The 20,574-nt window shown below is 38.4% G+C and overlaps 1 protein-coding gene and 1 pseudogene across 3 annotated transcripts in view; both read left to right on the top strand.

Moving 5' to 3' along the window:
- LOC120222323 overlaps positions 1-10,343 on the top strand; it is a 50,656-nt pseudogene extending 40,313 nt beyond the window's left edge.
- OXR1 (oxidation resistance 1) overlaps positions 1-20,574 on the top strand; it is a 226,609-nt gene that overhangs the window by 85,608 nt on the left and 120,427 nt on the right. Inside the window, exon 1 of one of the 3 annotated variants that reach the window (XM_039220128.1) lies at positions 17,971-18,017. The exons of the other annotated variants lie outside the window; for them this stretch is intronic. Within the exon in view, the coding sequence (XP_039076059.1) occupies positions 17,999-18,017 (19 nt within the window). The 5' untranslated portion in view covers positions 17,971-17,998. Of the gene's footprint in view, positions 1-17,970; positions 18,018-20,574 lie in introns of those variants that run through there. 3 annotated transcript variants of the gene reach the window in all.

Raw genomic sequence — 20,574 nt, 5'->3', positions numbered from 1 at the left:
CCATTATACCCAAACCCTGTATGCAGTACCATCAGATTTACAGAATTGGGGTGAGGGCTCCCTGGTGTTAGGAGTAAGAAAACATGACCAAACTATGGGAATTCTGGGCAGGGTTCCAATTATTCCAGGCAAACAAGAACATTTATGATTGTGGAGGAACCTTATTAGCTACTAAGAAGAAACTACCTTTGGATGTAATGGAGATGGTTGTGTGGCATAATGGAGACAGACAGTTCAGAGTTGAAAATTGTATGGTTGAACACAGTTCTACAATGTTAATCAAAATCTTCCTTTTTCCTTTTCATTGTCTATAAAATAAGAGTGATATTCTTTTCTTTTAATAATTTTTTAGACATTTTATTTTTGAGAGAGAGAAAGAATGAGAGGGGGAGGAGCAGAGAGAGAGGGAGACACAGAATCCCAAGCAGGCTCCAGGCTCTAAGCTGTCACCACAGAGCCTGACGTGGGACTCAAACTTGTGACCTGCAAGATCATGACCTGAGCCGAAGTTTGATGCTTAACCAACTGAGCCACCCAGGCGCTGAGTAGTGATATTCTTTCAGAGCTTTAGTAAGGGTCAAACAAATATATACATACATACATACATACATGTGTGTGTGTGTGTGTGTGTGTGTGAGTGTGTGTATGTGTGTCTGTGTGTATAAATATATTCCCTCAGTGTGTTTCATACTGTTTGAATAGTAGTGTTCTTTCAAGTCAAGGCTGAGTCACAAGAAATTAAAACTGAGCCAATCATATTTTTAAAAAAGAGATAATAATGATCAGGCAAGCATCAACACCTATGGCTTCATGGGGATAGGACTTGGTCCTAGAAAGTCAGGAGTCAAGGTTTTCTCTCTCTCCCTGCTTCCCCAAGGTCTCTCGTTTTCACATTTCTCTGCAAGTCTTTTCCATTCCCCTTTATAGGCTAGTTTCTCTCCTTATCCATTTGCTTGCATGTGGCTTCTGTTGTTATGACTTCAATTAGACTCTTACTCTACATAGTCTTTGATTTTCAGATTTCATCTCTTAGTCCTGATTGCCCAGACTGTCTGCCCATGGAAGGCAACCCTTGAGGCAAGTGTCAGGTGGGACCTCATCTTATAGTCAGCTCAAAGAAAGGGTCATGAAGACCCATATTCCAACATAGGCCCATCTCTTCAACAAGTAGAAAATGTAGATGTAGATGACATTCCTAGATGTACGTCTGTAGCTGCAGTGAAATCACATCACCTTGAAGTTACACAGACTCAAACCACATATAAAATGTAGAATATGCCGCCATTATTGTCATCTAACCCTCACCATAAACAAATCTACTAACATAGAGATTAATATGAATAAAATAACTAAAAAGGTGAGCATACCAACAAGCAAACAGAAATACTTTGTAATTCCTCATCCATATCCTATTCATCACTGAGGTTTCATAGTTATCTTAAACACAGTGTGGTTTGAGTGTCCAAACATCTGCATTAGACTTCCCTTTTGTTCTTCCTTAAACCATAGTTTATTGTGCTTATGCATTTCTCCACAGGTGGTACATACACAAAACCATGTATGCCATGTGTATGGAAGACTTAATGATTTTTTTCAATCATAAATTTGACAATAACAGGTTTCTTAGCTCTTCCTTGTTGACTTAAAAATCACCCTTGTGTAAGCTGGTACGCCATGTGTTGACATTATCACCGGTCATTCCAAATAGAATTGAATTATTCTGAGTTACAGATGGTGCTGATTAATATTTGATCTGATTATTTTGGTTAATTATATTGCTAAAATAGGTGGTAGAACAGGAAAGGATTTACTAAATCTAATTTAAAAGACTTATCTCAGGTTCATGCAACTAATTAGTTTCTGAGCCAAATATTTGACTCCTATTCTTGTGCTTTTCTTCCCAAATTTGCTGTCTTCCTTTAAGATTTGCTGTGTTTCACAGTCATGGACTACCAAGTTATTTGAAAAAATAGACTGTTAATAGCCAAGAACTGCAAAAAAACAGGGAAAATATGGCTATATGAGGACAAGGCATTACCAGTAATGGAGAGAATGTATAAAACTTATGCCCTATGTTCACTGTTTTGTACCATCTTCTAGCAGGGAACCCAAAATATGTAATTAGTAGGACAAATCTGCATATTTATGTGAATTTTAAAAATGCTTAGATGCCACCATCTTTTTGTTTTCTGTCATATACAGTCTTGTTGATAATTACCAAATTAGATACTAGCTTTTAGCTCTCTGTAAAATTCTGTGGACGTTGTTCTTATTAAGACTTGCAGCATTAGAAATCACTGCTTTTGAACTCATCCATTTGTTTTATGAGAATAGTTGCAGAAATTGAAGCCGTGACAGAGCTCAGTTGCTTTATTTACTAACTTGTTGGATTGCATGATTTTAAACCAAGGACAAAGAGGAAAGAGAAAGAGTCTTCCTGACTAAAACTGTCTGTTGCCTTTCCAGCACACAGCTGATGAAGAAATGCTTGTACAGCTGTTTGCAATAACATAGAAGGCATGTCTGCTCTTTGACAATTGCTGTATACATTTTGCTTGTTTATTCTCACAAAGTGGTTCTCAAAAAGTTTATGTAATATGCCTGAAGATTATACCAAGAAGGAAGTGCTTCAGAAACAGTTTAAGCTGCTTCTGTATGTGCACAAGCATGTGAGCATGTGTGTGTGTGTGGCCCCTGGACACATGTATGTGTGGCATTCATGCGTCTCTTTGCACAAAGGATTTGAGGTCACAGGATGTCATTCTGAGTAAAAAGCCACATCAGATATAATCAGTTAGTAGTGCATACACTACATAATGTTCTCTTCAGCTTAGATTTCTTGAAATCTTACAAGTTGAGGAAGGTGAGATCCTGGGGCCTTTAATTTGCACCAGGGTAAAATCATCCCTTTGTGCTGAGAGGGTATGAGGAAAAGATTTCCTCAGGGAAGGCAAGCTTTTTGAAGAGCTCACTGTACAATTCATAAAGACATAAACTATAATATTTCACATCTGAAAACTAAAATTTTAAAAATTATTTATCAAAATTAAAACTACAGGAATTAAAACACAAGGACGAGGTGTGGCTGACTTTGGACATTGCTAATCTGGTTTCTCTCTGAGGACTATTTGTGTCTGTCAGATGCTCTTCCTTCTCCAGCAAGACTCCACCGAGGCTTGCGTAACGGCCTGCTGTAATGGAGCCGACCACCTTCTTCAGGGGAGGAGCTGGGACAGGAATAACTAGTTAATGTTGTGAACAAGGGCTTGCTAAAAACCTTAACTCAAACTCCTACTTCTCATTTAGGCTGAAAGGACATAAACGCTAAGCTTCCAGGAATGGAAATTAGTTATTTGTGATAAGGCCCTTTTTAGTTGCTGGTTGAAAGCAGCCATTACAAAGTAACTAGTCATCCTAACAAGAAATATGAGTATTAACAAGAAAATACTCATATAGTTTTTATTATGTGTGATTATAATCTATTCTTGTCCCATTGATATCATGACATGAATATCTTTGAGTAAAACTATTGAGGAATTTTCTAAGAAAGAAAGATGATAACTTGAGAGACCTCTCTAGATCTTTTGTAAGAATTTGGAGGGTGAGAAAAGAGTGGTTAAGAGCATGGGCTTTGGTATCACAGACAAGAATGACTTCCCCAAGCCTCTATTTTTTTCATCAAATGGGGATAATAATAGGTCCTGCCTCAGATATAACATACAAAGTGTTTAGCAGATGTACTAGTTTCCTGTTGCAGTTTTAACAAACTACCAAAACATGAGCGACTTAAAACATCACAAATTTCTAATTTTACAGCTTTGATGGTCTGAAGGCCAAAATGCTTCTCATAAGGCTATGTGTGCAGGTAGGGCTGCTTTTCTTTCTGGAGACTCTAGGAAAGGATCCATTTTCTTGCCTTTTCTAGCTTGTAGAGACCCCCTGCCATGTTCAAAGCCAGCAGTGGCCAATCAGGTCTTTCTCATATCACATCACTCAGCCACAGACTCTCCAGACTCCCTTTTCTACTTATGAGGACCCCTGTGATTACTTTGGTCCCATCAGCATAATTTCCTATCTCAAGGCCAAATAATTAGCAACCTTAATCCCATCTGCAAGCTTAATTCCTCTTTGCCATGTAAGGGAACATATTCACAGGTTCCAGGGATTAGGACAAGGACACTTGTAGGGGTCATTTGTTCTGCATATCACAGCCAGAATGCCTGCCACTAAATCAACCCACAGGAGATGTGTTCACTTTTGCTCTTCTTAACCCCCTAAAAAGGAAGAAACCCTCTCTGAATGGTTTTTGTCGTTCAACAAGATGCCAGCTGACCAATGTCCCAGAAACCAGATAAGTACAAAGCCCTTCCTCGCTCCGTTTCAAAACCTTTTTACAAACAGTAGTTTTGGCACTCTGCCTTTAAAGCTGAAAAACAAAACAAAACAAAACACTGTTGTTACATCTGACCTAAATACACGTGGTCCACAGCTTTCTTATTGTCTCTTCACACTTCTTTCCTGAAGATATCATCTGCTATGGTATCAACTCACCTCTGCAGCTGACTCCCCCAAAGTAGACCGTGAATGCTAACTTTTGTGTCAAGCTTAAGGCACCACATGCCCAGCTGGAGCTGGGAAACTCCTCCTGAATATTCTGTGGGTGCCTGAAAATATCTCCAGAATTCAAAATGACCACTGTTGACTCAAACCATCCTTCCCCTCTGCTGGTTGCAAGGGCAGCACTCCTGTTTCCGGAAAGGCAGACAAACACACCAGGCTTCCTTGTACTCCTTGTCCATTAGCTTGTATTCGGCCTTGTTGTTAGGACTCCAGTTAGGTTCCCGCCCCCATTGTACTCCTTACAACTACAATTGCCATCCGAGTTCAAGCTTCTTGTGCCCTTGTCAGGACTTTAGGCAGAGCTTCCTAATTGTTCTCGTGTTTTCCTGCCTTCAGTGATTTGTGCCAACACCCTCAGGAAACCTCAGCTCCCTCCTTTCCATACCTTTGGCCTTAAATCAATTGGGCCTTATATTAAATCCATTTTTTGTCAGCATACTGAAGGGCTCAGGGAATTATTTTTAAGCACCTACCATTTGACACGCATTGTACTTGGACATTTTACATGCATTATATCATTTAACCCTAATTTAATGCGTTGGCAGGTAGATGTTATTTCTCCTTTTTAACTAGTGAGGCAGGTGGGGGTTAGAAAGCTTTATATATAATTTAGCCAAAACTACACAGTAAGAGTCAGATAGAAATCAAACTTGGATATATCTGATTTCAAAGCCCCTAGTTCTACCGCTACACTGGAGCCCTGCCATTTGACTTCGTTTTTAATGCATCTGTTTTGTGAACCCTTGGTTAAGTTTATGTATTTTAGCAGCAAATTTTCCAGTAGCTTCATGGCAAACATATGTGTGCTCATGCTGGTGGTGGTTTCTATAGGCAGCTAAAGACTTCTGGTATGTGTTACTATTATTTTATCAAAGATCTAGGACTTGTCAAACCTCTGCCTTTGACATGGCTTGCAGATAAATCCAGGTGCATTTCTTATATCCGAAAAAAAAAAAAAAGGGGTGGTGTGAGAAGGAAGTCATTTGTCCATGTGTGGGTGGGTTTTGTCCATGTTAAATTAGGAATCTCATGGAGTTAAATAATCCTGATGAATCTGTTCCCTTTCCATTAGAGATCAGCTCTCAGCGACAAGCTAAAACACGCTTTTCTTCTTTTACCGAAACACCCACAAAGGAAGTAGAAACCAGTTTAGCAACTTTGTAAGTGGATGCAAAAGGATTCCTATACATAAGGCCTCCATTGTGCCACTCTGGTCGTGTTAAGTTTGGAGTGTTGATGGTTTATGTTGTCCTACTCTGAACTTTTACTGACCACCTAGTGAATTAGCTCTAGCTGACTTCGATACTTCTTGAAGTTGACCTTATCACAAACAATACTTCATGAACAGGCTTTGTCCCCCTCCACCACTACTCTTCGTCCCAGAATGCTATCTGGGACATTAAGAACTTTTATTGCAAATAAAGTATCAAAGCAAATACTATACAGGGGAGGTCAGTTTGGGCAACTCTTTTTTATTAACGTGGTGGCTTTCTCCTTTTTTTGTTGTTTTTGTTTGTTTGTTTTGAAGTTGGAACCATAGAATGTAAAAAGCTGCAGGAGATAGACTTCAGTAATGTAAGGGAATATCCTTTCAAATCTTATTACTTTTTTTTTTAATTTTTTTAATGTTTTACTTATTTTTAGGAGAGAGAGAGAGACAGCGTGAGCAGGGGAGGGTCAGAGAGAGAGGGAGTCACAGACTCTGAAACAGGCTCCAGGCTCTGAGGTGGCAGTCAGCACAGAACCTGACGTGGGGCTCGAACCCACGAACCGCGAGATCATGACCTAAGCGAAAGTCGGACGCTTAACCGACTAAGCCACCCAGGCCCCCCTTATTACTTCTTTTATAGATAGGAAAACGCAAACAAAGTCAACTACTTAACGTGGTTCTTAGATTTTTGTAAATTACAATTTTGTTAAATTGTGAAAACTAAACATAGCAGAAGAAATTGACTTTAAACTTAAGAATTAAAAATGCTGTGTGGAGTCATTATTGGGTCATTAGTCAAAATTGTGATACTGGCAATAGGTCATATAAAAGTATTATGTCAATGTGAAGTTGAGGTTGAAAACAACTCTATGGTTATGTAAAAAATATCCATATTTATAGGAAGTATACATAAGTATTTAGGGATAGAGTACCATGATGCATGTAACTTCCCCTCAAATCGTTCAGCAAGTGTATACACTGTGTATACATATATACGTATGTTCTCTCTGCCTTGAACAGTTCCCTTTTCCTCTGCTTCCAACTACTTGTTCAACGCATAATCCTATTTGCCTGATTTATGAGTCCTTTAAATCTCAACCTAAATGACATGCATTCCTCTAGGAAACATTCATGACACTCCCAAGTCTGACCAAATCAATAATTAGGGCCAAACTTAAAATAACAAAAAATTTGATTATTATGAATGGTTTTTTTTTTTAACTTTTTTTTTTTGTAGGAGAGAGAGAGAGACAGACAGTGTGAGCAGGGGAGGGTCAGAGAGAGAGGGAGATACAGACTCTGAAACAGGCTCCAGGCTCTGAGCTGGCAGTCAGCAGCCTGGAACCCACGAACCGCGAGATCATGACCTAAGCGAAAGTCGGACGCTTAACCGACTAAGCCACCCAGGCGCCCCGTGAATGTTTTTGAAACTAGCGTCAAGTGTGTACATATTCATTCAGTCAATATGATTTTCCACAGATACTCACTGAACACCTGTTACACGTCTAGCAACTTCTGGTTGGGTCATTGGACACATACTTATTGGCCTCCTACGGTATTCTAGAGGTTGTTTTGGATATGAGGACTATAGCAGTGAAGATTCTTAGAGCTTTAATTCTAGAGGGGGTGATTATTCAGAAACATACAAATGTATAATGTCAGTGAAAAGTGTCATGAGAGAACAGTATGTAAGGGGTGTTCCTTGGGTACTGTAGCCAGGGAAGACCTCTCTAGTGAAGAAGTATATGAACAGGGACTTAATATAATGATGAAGCAAAGTCAGGCTAATGTCTGGGAAGAACATTCTAAGAAAAGGGGAATTTCAAGTGTAAAGACCTCAGGCTAGGAGTACGTTTAATGTTCAAGGAACAGCCAAGAGGCCTATGTGTATTATACTAAGTGAGCAGGCGGATAAGGATGGAAGGGAGTTCTTAGGGCTGGATCCTGTGATCCACTTCGTGAGCAGTGAACCCACTCTGTCGGGCCTAATTTAGTCTGAGTATCGATTTCAGTTGTCCTCATGATTTTGTACTTAGACTGAGAACACAAACTGGACTCCATTTTGTGGGGAAAAAGGGATATTGAGGACCAAGGACAATGTGAAAGAGTCTCCCCAGTGCAAAGATGTTGTCCTGAGGATTACTGAGCCTGAATTGGAAAGACCCCAGAGAACTGGAAGTGTGGTTGTCAGAAAGGTGACAGCAGCAAAGCCTTTGTCCGGAGTAAACTAGCACTGTTGATCACACAGCCTGGGTACCCTAGTCTTTTCCCTTTGTCTCTTCCCCTCCCCATTGATTTCTGACTATTCCAAAATTAACTTAGCTGAAGTCTAGGATCGTTTCTAGCCTTTAAGTAGTGATGGAGAGTATTTTGCATTTGTACTAAAGCAGTGACTTTTGTCAGGAAATGTAATACATTGTTTTAAAAAGTAAAATAATTTGATGCGGCACGGTCTCAGCTGATGAATGGATAAACAAGAGGTGGTACATGTGCACAATGGAATACTATCCGGTGATCAACAAGAATGAAATCTTGATTTGCCACAACATGGATGGAGTCAGAGTGTATTATGCTAAGTAAAATAAGTCAGTCAGAGAATTTAAGAAACACAACAGATGAACATAGGAGAAGACAAGGAAAAATAAGATAAAAACTGAGGGAGGCAAACCATAAGAGACTCTTAAATACAGAAAACAAACTGAGGGTTGCTGGAGGGGAGGTAGTTGGGGGGGTAAGCTAAATAAGTGATGGGCATTAAGGAGGGCACTTGCTGAGATGAGCACTGGTATTATATGTAAGTGATGAATAGCTAGGTTAGACTCCCTAAACCAATACTACACTGTATGTTAACTAACTTGAATTTAAATAAATAAATTTAAAATATCAATAATAAAATAAAATAATGAATTCCAGTTTTTACATCTGTTTCTAGGCACATGGTCTACATAGACCAAATATAGTATAATTGTAAATTACATACCTCTGTATGGTAAAAAAAAAAAAAAAAGTGCAAACAACAAAAAAGTTCCTTGTTTTTTTCAAGAGAACTGACTTTGTTCCAGAATTGACTTACATGACTGAAAAATCTCAAATTATATTCTAAAATATCTATTCCATTTTATTTTCTTATTAATCAGTTTCTAACCAATTCATCATTTTTCTCTCTTATTTTGTTTTACTTGATCTTTGTTGTTTCCCCTTCTTGATGTCCCTAATCTTAAAGATTGTCTTCCTTTTGCTGAAAAATTCTTTCTAATAAGCATGCCGTTTTTGAGTTCATGTAAAATAAATACAAATAAGTAAGGGTAGAGACAAACTGGAGCAGAACATCACATAAAAATGAAAACAGTATATTCAAGGCACACTAGTCATATTTTATAATTAATAATTATAATTTATAAAGTAAAAAGTTAACAATATATACTACTAGGCACACTCCAACGCACCATCAATTGATGTAAATATTTTAATCAGACACTAACTTTAACATAATTCTTTTAGGGTATAATAGTTTCCTTATACTATATAGCTTCTTATGCATGTAACCATTCATTTTTTTCTATAGACTTTATGATAAGATCTTGAAATCAAGCTTTAAACTCATTTGTCACTGTGATCTGCATTTTTTCTTTATTTCCTTTCTTTATCTCTTCTCATGATAATTTTTAACTTTCTTAATCAGATCAGAAAAGCTTTTTTTAGGTTATGGAAACACTAATTTGAAAGATATATGCACCTCTATATTTACTGAAGCATTATTTACCAAGATATGGAAGCAACTTAAATGTCCATCCATAGATGAATGGAGAAAGATATGGAATACTACTTAGCCATAAAAAAGCATGAAACCTTGCCATTTGCAACAACATGGATGGATGTAGGTATAATGCTAAGTGAAATAACTCAGAGAAACACATACCATATGATCTCACTCATATATAGAATTTAGGAAACAAAAACTTCCTTTCTTGGGTGGCAGCAAGAGCAGAGAGAGCACTCTGAAGGCCTTGGGCACACTGGGAAAGTACAAGGTAGTAGGATGCCTCTGGCTCACCCCCAAATGCCGCACTCCACCCCTCTATTGAATGCAGATCTTTGCACCTGATCATGTTGTCGCCAAGTCCTGCTTCTCGTACTTTGTGTCTCAGCTAAAGAAGATGAAGAAGGCTTGGGGGAAATCGTCGACTGTGGACAGGTGTTGAGAAATCCCCCTTGAGAGTGAAGAACTTTGGCACCTGGCTGTGCTCAGACTCCCACAGTGGTGCCTACAATCTATAGTGGCAGTACCAGGACCTGACCACTGCAGGCGCTGTCTCCCAGTGCTACTGAGACACTGCACCCAGCCCGCTCCATCCAGATCATGAAGGCGGAGGAGATTTCAGCCAGCAAGTGCCACCAGCTGTCAGCCCAGCAGTTCCCGGACTCCAAGATCGAGTGCCTGCTGCCCCACTGGCTCCTGCGTCACCAGCACAAGCCATGCTGCACCACCAAGAGACCCAACATGTTCTTTTAGATGCAGAGCCTCCCTGCCCCCAATAAACTCCTTGGGCCAAAAGAGAAAGAAAGAGAGAGAGCGAGAGAGAGAGACAAAAAAACAAAAAAAAAAGGAACAAAGAAAAAGACAAACCAAAAAGCAAACTCTTAACTATAGAAAACAAACTGATGGTTACCAGAGGGGAGATGGTGGGGGGATGGGTGAAATAGGTGAAAGGGATTGAAACTAAATTGTTATGATGAACACAAATAATATATATAATTGTTCAATCAACACTGTACACCTGAAAATAATAGAACATTCTATGTTAACTATAATGGAAGTAAAATTTAAAAACTAAAAATAAAACATAAAAATATGAAATAAAATAAAATTTAAAAAGATTTTTTTAAATATTTATTTATTTTGAGACAGAGAGAGAGAGAGAGAGAGAGAGCATGGGGGAAGATCAGAGAGAGAGGGAGAGATTTCTTACTCTACACATATCCAAAGGCAAGGGAATCAAAAACAAATATGAACTATTGGGACCTCATCAAGATAAAAAGCTTCTGCACTGCAAAGGAAACAATCAACAAAACTAATAGGAAACGGATGGAATAGGAAAAGATAGTTGCAAATGACATATCAGATAAAGGGCTAGTATCCAAAATCTATAGGAACTCACCAAACTCCACACCCGAAAAACAATCCAGTGAAGACATGGGCAGAAGACATGAACAGACACTTCTCCAAAGAGGACATTCAGATGGCCAACAGACACATGAAACGATGCTCAGCATCCCTCATCATCAGGGAAAACAAATCAAAACCACACTGAGATACCACCTCATGCCAGTCAGAGTCGCTAAAATGAACAAATCAGGAGACTCTAGATGCTGGCTAGGATGTGGAGAAATGGGTACTCTTTTACACTGTTGGTGGGAATGTAAACTGGTACAGCCCCTCTGGAAAACAGTGTGGAGGTTTCTCAGAAAATTAACAATAGAACTCCCCTATGACCCAGCAATAGCACTGTGAGGAATTTACTCAAAGGATACAAGAGTGCTGATGCATAAGGGCACATGTACCCTAATGTTCATAGCAGCACTCTCAACAATAGCCAAATCATGGAAAGAGCCTAAATGTCCATCAACTGATGAATGGATCAAGAAGGTGTGGTTTATATACACAATGGAATACTAACTACATGGCAATGAGAAAGAATGAAATCTGGCCATTTGTAGCAACGTGGATGGAACTTGAGGGTGTTATGCTGAGTGAAATAAGTCAGGCAGAGAAGGACAGATACTATATGTTTTCACTCATATGTGAAACAGGAGAAACTTAACAGAGGAACATGGGTGAGGGGAAAGGGAAACAATAGTTGGGAAGAGGGAGGGAGGCAAACCATAAGAGATATTTAAAAAGTGAGAACAAACTGAGGGCTGATGGGGGTGGGGAGAGGGAAAGGAGGTGATGGGCATAGAGAAGGGCACTTATTGGGATGAGCACTGGATGTTATATGAAAACCAACTTGACAATAAACTATATTTAAAAAAGAGAGAGAGAGAGAGAGAGGATAGAGAGAATCCAAAGCAGGCTCCTCTCTGTCAGCGCAGAGCCCAGGCATGGCTTGATCTCACAAACTGCAAGATCATGACATGAGCTGAAATGAAGTCAGATACATAATTGACTGAATCACCCAGGCGCCCCAAAAGAGAAAAGCTTTTAAAAAAAATGTTGACTATAGTTCATACATGATGTTCCTGTTTCAGGTATACAACATAGTGATGCAACAACTCTGTGTGTGTGCTATGCTCACACGTGTGACTACCATCTGTCCCTGTGTAATGCATTTGCAACACCATTGATGGTATTCCCTGTGCTGTACCATTTATCCCTGTAACCTGTTTATTCCATAACTGGAGCCTAGAGCTCCCACTCCCCTTCACCAATTTTGCCCATCTCCCACTCCCACCCCTCAGGCCATCATGTTTGTTCTTTGTATTTATAGGTCTGATTCCGCTTTTTTTTTCTTGTTTGTTTATTCAAGCTTTGTTTTGAAGAGTTCATCCTAATAAATTTCTGCATTATAAAGAATGTTGTATAAACATGGCTTATCTTGACATGCCAGCCAATATGTGAGATTTCTATACATGCTTTTATAGCTGTCTCTTCATAATGATTATTTAACAAGCTAGTATTTATTGGGTACTTACTATTCAAGAAGTACTGCTCTAAGTACCATGTATGTATTAAGTCATTTAATCCTTATAGCAGCCTTATGAGGTAGGAACTGTTAAAATCCTGGTTTCACAGCTGATAAAACTGAAAGACAGAGAAGTTGATAATTTACCTCAGGCTTCATGTCTGGAAAGTGGAGAAACAGAGAGTTGACCCCAGGCAGACTGGCTCCAGAGCCTTAACTGTTCATCACTCTGCACCACTTATGTTAGCTGATGTAGCCCAGAGAAAGCAGGAGGGATGCTGACTCTTGAGTGTGGACTGCTGAGCAATGTAACAGGAGACAAGAACAGAATGGAAAATTTGCTCCCTGCTTGATACGTGACATGTTTCCCAAAAGTACAGAACTGTGAGAGACTTTAAATTTTCCTTAGTCATAAAGTATGTGCACAAGGAGGAAGAAGAGAATTTGAAAGGCTCTGTGTAGGGATATCTCAGTGGCTCAGTCAGCTGGTGTCGGACTTCAGCTCAGGTCATGGTGTCACGATTGTAAGTTCAAGCCTCACGTCGGGCTCTATGCTGACAGCTCAGAGCCTGGATCCTGCTTCGAATTCACCGTCTCCCTCTCTCTCTGCCCCTCCCAGGCTCACACTCCATCACTCTTTCTCTCTCAAAAATAAACACTAAAATAATAAATAAATAAATAAATAAATAAATAAATAAATAAATAAGCAAGCTGTGTGTAACAGATGGCTGCATCAGCACTATAACCTCAGTGTTTAGCACAGGCTTGCCTCATACATGTAGTTGCTGAGTAAACCACATTAAGTTTTGTTACATGCTACCTGATTTGTTTTAGTGAAAGCTCTTTTGTGGATGTTAAACTTACAGCAGGTTTTGTGAGGCATTTCTTTTCCAGGAAGCCTCACACTTAAAATACCCTCTGTGTATCCAATGATAAGTGCTATTATAAGCAGTTTAAAATTTCTTTGGAGAACACCCCCTCTGTTAAGAAAAAAAATAATAAGTTAAATATTTGGTAAATAACCTTTCTCCTAGAGAAAGAAGCTAGGGATTTTCTCTGGACCAGGGAAAATTGTCTTTCCTTCATCTATCCCCTTGAGAATCTTAGTTCAGAACTGACACCATTCATCATTCAGCGTCATGACCCCATTTCTTTTCCCATTCAGTACTTCACCTGAGAGGGAAAATGTTCTTTCTGGTCTTCTGCAGAGTGCATTTTGAAAAGGGAGCACACTACCAGTAAAATTCACATCTCAGGTTAAGATTGTATCCTTGGCATTGTAATGTGATATTAGCAAAAGTACTTTTATAATCCTACCTGCCGACGATTAACATCTATAAATGGAAAGATCACATGAATCCAAAATTACCCAAGTCTTGGAAAGAGTTTTTATCATAGATCTTCCTTTAGCAAAGGGTCTTTTCTCTACCAACTTCAAAAAAAAAGTTCAGTTTGAATAATCTCTGATGATGTAATCAAACAGATTTATCCATGTCATAAAAATAAACCAACACACTTGGGAATTTAAAGTCACATTATCATAGTCAACAATAATGTTTTATACACTTCAATTTCTTTTAAGAGGATAGATCTTATGCTAAGTGTTCTTACCATAATAAAATTTTAAAAATACTTTCAAAAAATAAGTCACATTACTATAAATTCATTAATCTATATGCTGTAATAACAGGAATAATATAAAGAACATAAAAAAACATAAAAAGTAAACTAGGAAAGGGGCACCTGGATGGCTCAATTGGTTAAGCCTCCGACTTCATCTCAGGTCATGATCTCAAGGTTCATGAGATGCAGCCCTGCCTTGGGCTCTGTACTGAGGGCAGAACCTGCTTCGTATCCTCTGTCTCCATCTCTCTCTGCCCCTCCCCTCTCAAAAATAAATAAACATTAAAGAAAAGTAAACTAGGAAAATAAAAACTAAGCTAGAAAAATAATCTAGAATAGGGGCTCCTGGGTGGCTTAGTCAGTTGAGCATCTGACTCTTTATTTCAGCTCAAGTCATGATCCCACAGTCATGGGATTGAGCTCCTGCTCAGTGTGGAGCCTTCTTGGGATTCTCTCTCTCCTCTCCCTCTGCCCTTCTTTCCCACTTGTGAACTCTCACTCTCTCTAAAATAAATAGATAAACATTATATATATAATATAAATAAATAAAAAATATTAGAGAGAGAGAGCACACACATTGTGGGGCTCAATCCCATGAACTATGATGACCTGAGCTGAAATCAAGAGTTGGACACTCAACCAACTGAGCCACCCAGGTGCCCCATAAAAATAGAGTATATACACTAAAACCTTGGTTTGTGAGCATAATTTGTTCCAGAAACATGTTTGTAATCCAAAGCACTTACATATCAAAGCGAATTTCCCCATAAAAAATGATGGAAACTCAGATGATTCGTTCCTCAACCCAAAAATATGCATGTAAAAATGGTTACAATACTGTAATATAATACACAATAATAAAGAAATTACAAAATATAAAGAAAAATAAATTAAGCAACCTGCACTTACCTTTGAAAACCTTCATGGCTAGTGTGAGGGAGACTAGAGAGAGGAGGGTTATTGTGAAGGATGACTTTATCACTAATGGAATCACTGTTATCTACTGGCTCAATGGAATCTTTTTCTTTTTGTGCATCTTTAACAAGGAACCTATCCAAAGACCTAGAATGAAGCACAGCATTCCTAAGCTTACTCTTATCTGGAAAAGCAGAGGGCTGCCCACAGATGTTTTGAAGTGACAGAAATACACTAGTGCCCATTGGGGTCACCTTCCAACATTCTGAAAAAATCACTGATTTCTGCCAAACACCACATCCTGAGACAGAGCATCCAAGCATGGGAGACAATCACCCACAATCCCACAGCGAGACACAGAGAGAACCATTGGCTCGGTTGTGATCATGTGACATTCAGCATCACATGCTATTCATATTTCAAGATATTGCTCGTTTACCAAGTTAAAATTTATTACAAATGTTTGCTCTTCTTGTGGAACACTCACAGAACAAGTTACCCACAATTAAAGGTTTTACTGTGTTTTTAAATAAGAGCCTGTTAGCAGCCTGGATCCTGAAGATGATGGACAGCTGAGAGAAAGCAGTGCCTAAGAGCCATACTACTCATAGGAAACTATGTTCATCAGATGCCTAATGGACAGGTCTAAACACAGTTAAAGGATTGAGTTGGTCTTACAAAACCCTGAAACAACTACACTTCGCTGATGAGTTAGTCACATCTACCTCCTATCAGATTCCTAATGAGGCAGTAAGAAAGAGCAGATGACAAACTATTGGGAAATCTGTATCTTGTGTAGATATGGCACATATATAGATGTAGATATTTGCTTATATAGGCACATGTCACATACCAATTCACAAGTGTGTTTGATATGACTATGTGTGTGTGTTTCTGTAGCTTTCTTGTTCATATTCAAACACAATGCAAATATAGGTAGCATTACCATCTATGTGAGATATAGAAATGTCAAAGTCCTCCTTTGCATATTATGCAGATGTTGAAAACCATGTGTTTATATTTTGTTTAGGGTGTGTGTGTGTGTGTGTGTGTGTGTGTGTGTGTTCTTCTGACAAGAAGTCTTGTTTTAAAAAAAAGAACCAATCCCTTCCTTATTTTCATGTGCTGTTCTTGTTTTCTGAGAGTCTGCAGCTATGCTAAATTATTTGAAGATGAATATGAGCGCATCTTCAAAACACTTCTGCCCCCTCTTTTTGCTCATCACTTAAAGTTGCGAGGAAACAGTCTGTCATTTTCTATACATAGCTCACTCGGCAAAACTTTTGAGGATAAGCAGCATCTCCCAGTGTGGTTGTGTGCCTAACAGGAGAATATTAGCTGAAGCACTTTGTAAATGATAAAGTGTTAAACATATGAAAAGCACTGTTATCATTAGCATTACTTTAAGCCAGCCATGTCATTAAGGGAAAGAATGAAAATTAATATCTATTAAGGACCTAATTATAGCAGAATGCCAAGAACTTTACTAGAAGTTTTACATCTTATCTTATTGAATAGCATTCATAGAGAATACTGCCAGAACTCTTTTCTCCTTTAATGTTTGTTTATTTTTGAGAGAGAGAGAAAGAGAACGAAAGAGCATGTGGGCCTGTGATCGTGGGGGAGGGCCAGAGATCATAAATCTTTATTTGAAAATGAATCATAGTGCCAGTTTATAACAGTTCCCTCTAAATCATTGGTCTGGTGAGATACTTTACTGATCAATGAGTAGTTTATTATGGAACTGTCAGAACTTGGCAAAGCCTATATATTCAGTATTGCATACAAAACCTTAGTATTATTGCTGTGCTATAGTGTCATTGTTATGAACTCTGCTTCCTTTATACCATTGTCAGTTCATTACCATGTCCTAACTCCACACACAGTTTTCAGTGACTTTTATTTGTATCTTTTAACTTGTTCCTGAAGCTGTCTTGGCATCCAGTAATCTTTGGATTTTCAAGGATCTGAGTTGATATTTTTTGCACTCTATGATCATGATTCCTACCCCCAAATAAAATATAGAATTATGTGTGTATATTTCAGTGAGTTGCATGGAAGCATCTCATAAAAATGTGATGACAGGAGTAAATAAAAATTAAGAAAAGCATCCACCAAAATCTTCTCTGGGATTTTGAAGTTGAAGGACATGAGCATGGAGTCAGAGAAAGTCAGGCCATTGAGGCTGTCATTTACTTTCATAGAGCTGACAGTGAATGCATATTAAGAGATCACAAGGAGAGAATTATTATGACTACTATCCATTCATTCAGTTACTAAGTGTTCAGCACTATGATCGATGTCGCAGTGGACTCTCTCCTTGTCCTAACTGGGGAAAAAATACAGAAAGAAATTACCATAACAGCATGATCTTAATATAAGGTATACTGTATCATGATGCAATTGGAGGTTCTGGGGAAAAATGAAACTTATGTTTGGATAGTGAGCCAGCAGCATTTAAATATCTTTAAAGGTACAGAATACCAGGTAGGTCAGTACCCAGCTTATCAAGTGTACTGCCTGTCAGTGCTATTAAGACTAAATAATAGAGATTTGTTAAAGGTAGTCATGCCATGGATTTACTTTATGATAAGGAACTGTACAGAAGTTAGATACCGAGTTCTTTTTATCTTATTCCATGATAGACTTGTAGGGTCAACTTAGTAACATATTATGCGGAGTATGCTGGCACTATTTCCAAAAGATTCAGTGAGCCAAGAGCAAGTCCACAGTCACAGGGCGGGTACAGTTTCCTGTGTACAGAAACGGAAACTTCTGAATCTCCCACACTGCCACCAGAGGTCAGGCACCGGGTGGGAGGAGAGGGCACTCTCCCAGACAGGAAGTGTTGTATTACCCAGGGAAGCACCAGAACCACAATCCCTGTCCTCTCTTCCTGCAAGCAGCATATTGCTGGCTGAGTAGATTTGAAGGGAGGACCTCAGAAATGTTCTGCCCTCGCAAAGGTATGTGTAAGTGCTCTCAGCTTTAAAGAAGTCATTTTGGAAAGTCAGATAAGGCTGGCTTTGTGCTATATTTTCAAAATCCAGATAAGCTATAAGGAAATATTGGTTACTGCCTCTCAAAAGGGAATGTTTGATAGGGGAGGTCCAGAGGAAGTAAACTGTGCTGAAATACTAAATCTAAATATAGGATCTAAAAAAGATTTTTGGTGCAGGTACATTATTTGTCCCTGATTTGCTAGAGGTACTGCTGCTGACTATGATTCTATCAGGAGTTGCTCCCAGAAACAGATTTAGACATAGTGATTTAGGGTTTGTTTTCATGTCCAGTGACCACTTATAACAAATCGTTAGTGACTTCTTTTCATGCATTCACAGGAAATCGTTTGCCTATAAGGTTTCCACATTGTCTTACCTTGCCCCTAACGGAAAAATTGTGCACAGCTCTGGTAATAATAGTGATCAAGTCACATGCTTAAAATTTATCACTACTGCTTTGGGTTTTTCAAAGACTAATACATTTCATTAGGCTTTCCTAACCATCTGCTTAACACTTTGCTTAAATGTATTTGTTTTCCTCCAGCATTTTATTCCTTTAAGTTCTCCAGAGAAATTAGGAGAGAAATAGGAGATTTTTGTCTTTTTTTTTAAGTTTTGGGCAAACAAGTCAAAATAACGGATCGACCTGTACTTTTAAATGGAAGGAATAAAGACATAAAAAGATCTGAAGCATGTAAGTAACCTCTTTGATTTTTAATGGCACGCAGCAGATGGAATTCATTATTGACTTTTAAAAATGAAATTGCTCTGCATTATTATTTATTTATAATTTTGCCTTTCTAAAGAAGTAATTACCATTACTAGGTTAGTTTTTCCTCAATCACAGCAACTATGTGACAACATAAGAATGTAAAATATAGTTTACCACTTAGTCATGAGATTTAATGATGTTGAGGATATTATCTCTTTCAAGTTAGTAATCAATTCATGATCATAATGCACAGCTAAAAGGTTGAGTATCTTTTTATTTGAGTAATTTCAAAAGTAGTTATTTCATATTATAGGGCAATTTATGTATGAAATTCTTATTACAGAAACAGAAATGTTTTTAATTAGAAACAATCTAATTTCATTTTTCCAGTTCAGCACACAGATTTTGTGATGGTAATCATGATATGTGCAAAATGCCCAAGTAAAATATTTAGATGATTAGTTTCAGCTCAAACAACTTTTTAATTTTAATCACAAATTCTAAAGCTTTTAAGTCATCAAGGAAGTTGATAACCAGTCATAACCAGATTTAATTTCCAAGCATTGCCCAACATTTAATCATTACATTTAGTTCAAATTTGAGAAATACTAAAAGTGTCTAGTTTTCAGTCTTCATGATTTAAAAAATATGCAGGAATGGAAAAATCTTCAGTATTAGACATGAAGCTATCAGGAGAGCCGGTACAGACTGGGTTCAGACCACCTTTGAATTTCAGTGAAGGTCCTGAAATTAGATCCCTCCTCCATTCTTCTACCTCTGCTCCAGACCATCCTCGCCTCCCTCAGCTGCTTCCTCCTATCCTCCTCTTCCTCCTCCTCCTTTCTTTACCATGTACCCTCTTGATGCTTGCACACTAAGACATCTTTTTGCACAAATGGATCTGTTTTCTTTAGCAGTGGTCAACACTGTGAGCCTGAAGGATAGTAATTAATATTTCATATACAGCACTTAAGCTTCTTCACCTAGATTATGCATTTTGCTTCATTGTACCCACCCAGAGGCACTTAATAAATGTTTATCTATTGTCTAGTAAGGTTGTGTTGACTTATTTTCAGAATTTTCATACCCTCTGCAGTTACCAATACTGTATTTCTTTGATTCTAAGATCTGCCTTCCCTCCTCCCCTCCCCCCATTTTAACTTTTTAAAATTGATCAGTGGTGTATCAGGGTTTAATTGGCATGGTTTAATTAATTTTTTAAACTTGGTGGTGCATCTGATAAGGCATGCTGTTCTGGGTATAAAATATGGCGGCAAAAGTGTAGATAAATCTAGTACTTGCATAATATGCTAAAGGCTGTGTGTTTCACATTCCAACAGTTGAAGAGTATTCCTTTTTTGGTATGTGGCCCATCCATCGCCAGTTATTCTCTCCTCACCTCTATTCTCACCCTCACCTTCCTCCACCCTGATTCCCTTGCACTGTGGCTGTACCTGTTCTAGAGCCAACTGTTTTGATTGAGAACCTCTAGAAAATACTCAGAGAATTTTATTAGTGCATTAATTACCTAAATTTAACTGTAGTGAAATGGAAAGTGTACATGTTTTTAAAACTAAAGATGTGGGTTCAAGTTATGGTTCTGTTCCTTAAAACTATGACTACTTAGTGATCCAGTAAGTGTTCTCAGAGCTTCAAATTATACATCTAGGGGCACCTGGGTGGCTCAGTTGCTTAGGGGTCTGACTCCAGGTCATGATCTCATGGTTCATGGGATCAAGCCCCATGTCAGGTTCTGCACTGACAACACAATGCCTGCTTGGAATTTTCTGTCTCTCTCTTTCTCTCTCT

The sequence above is a fragment of the Hyaena hyaena genome, unplaced genomic scaffold (genome assembly GCF_003009895.1).
Source record: "Hyaena hyaena isolate Hyena2069 unplaced genomic scaffold, ASM300989v1 scaffold_868, whole genome shotgun sequence".
NCBI classification, from domain to species: Eukaryota; Metazoa; Chordata; class Mammalia; order Carnivora; family Hyaenidae; genus Hyaena; species Hyaena hyaena.
The sequence above is the reverse complement of the archived record's forward strand: the minus strand, read 5'-3'. Positions and strand labels throughout refer to the sequence as shown.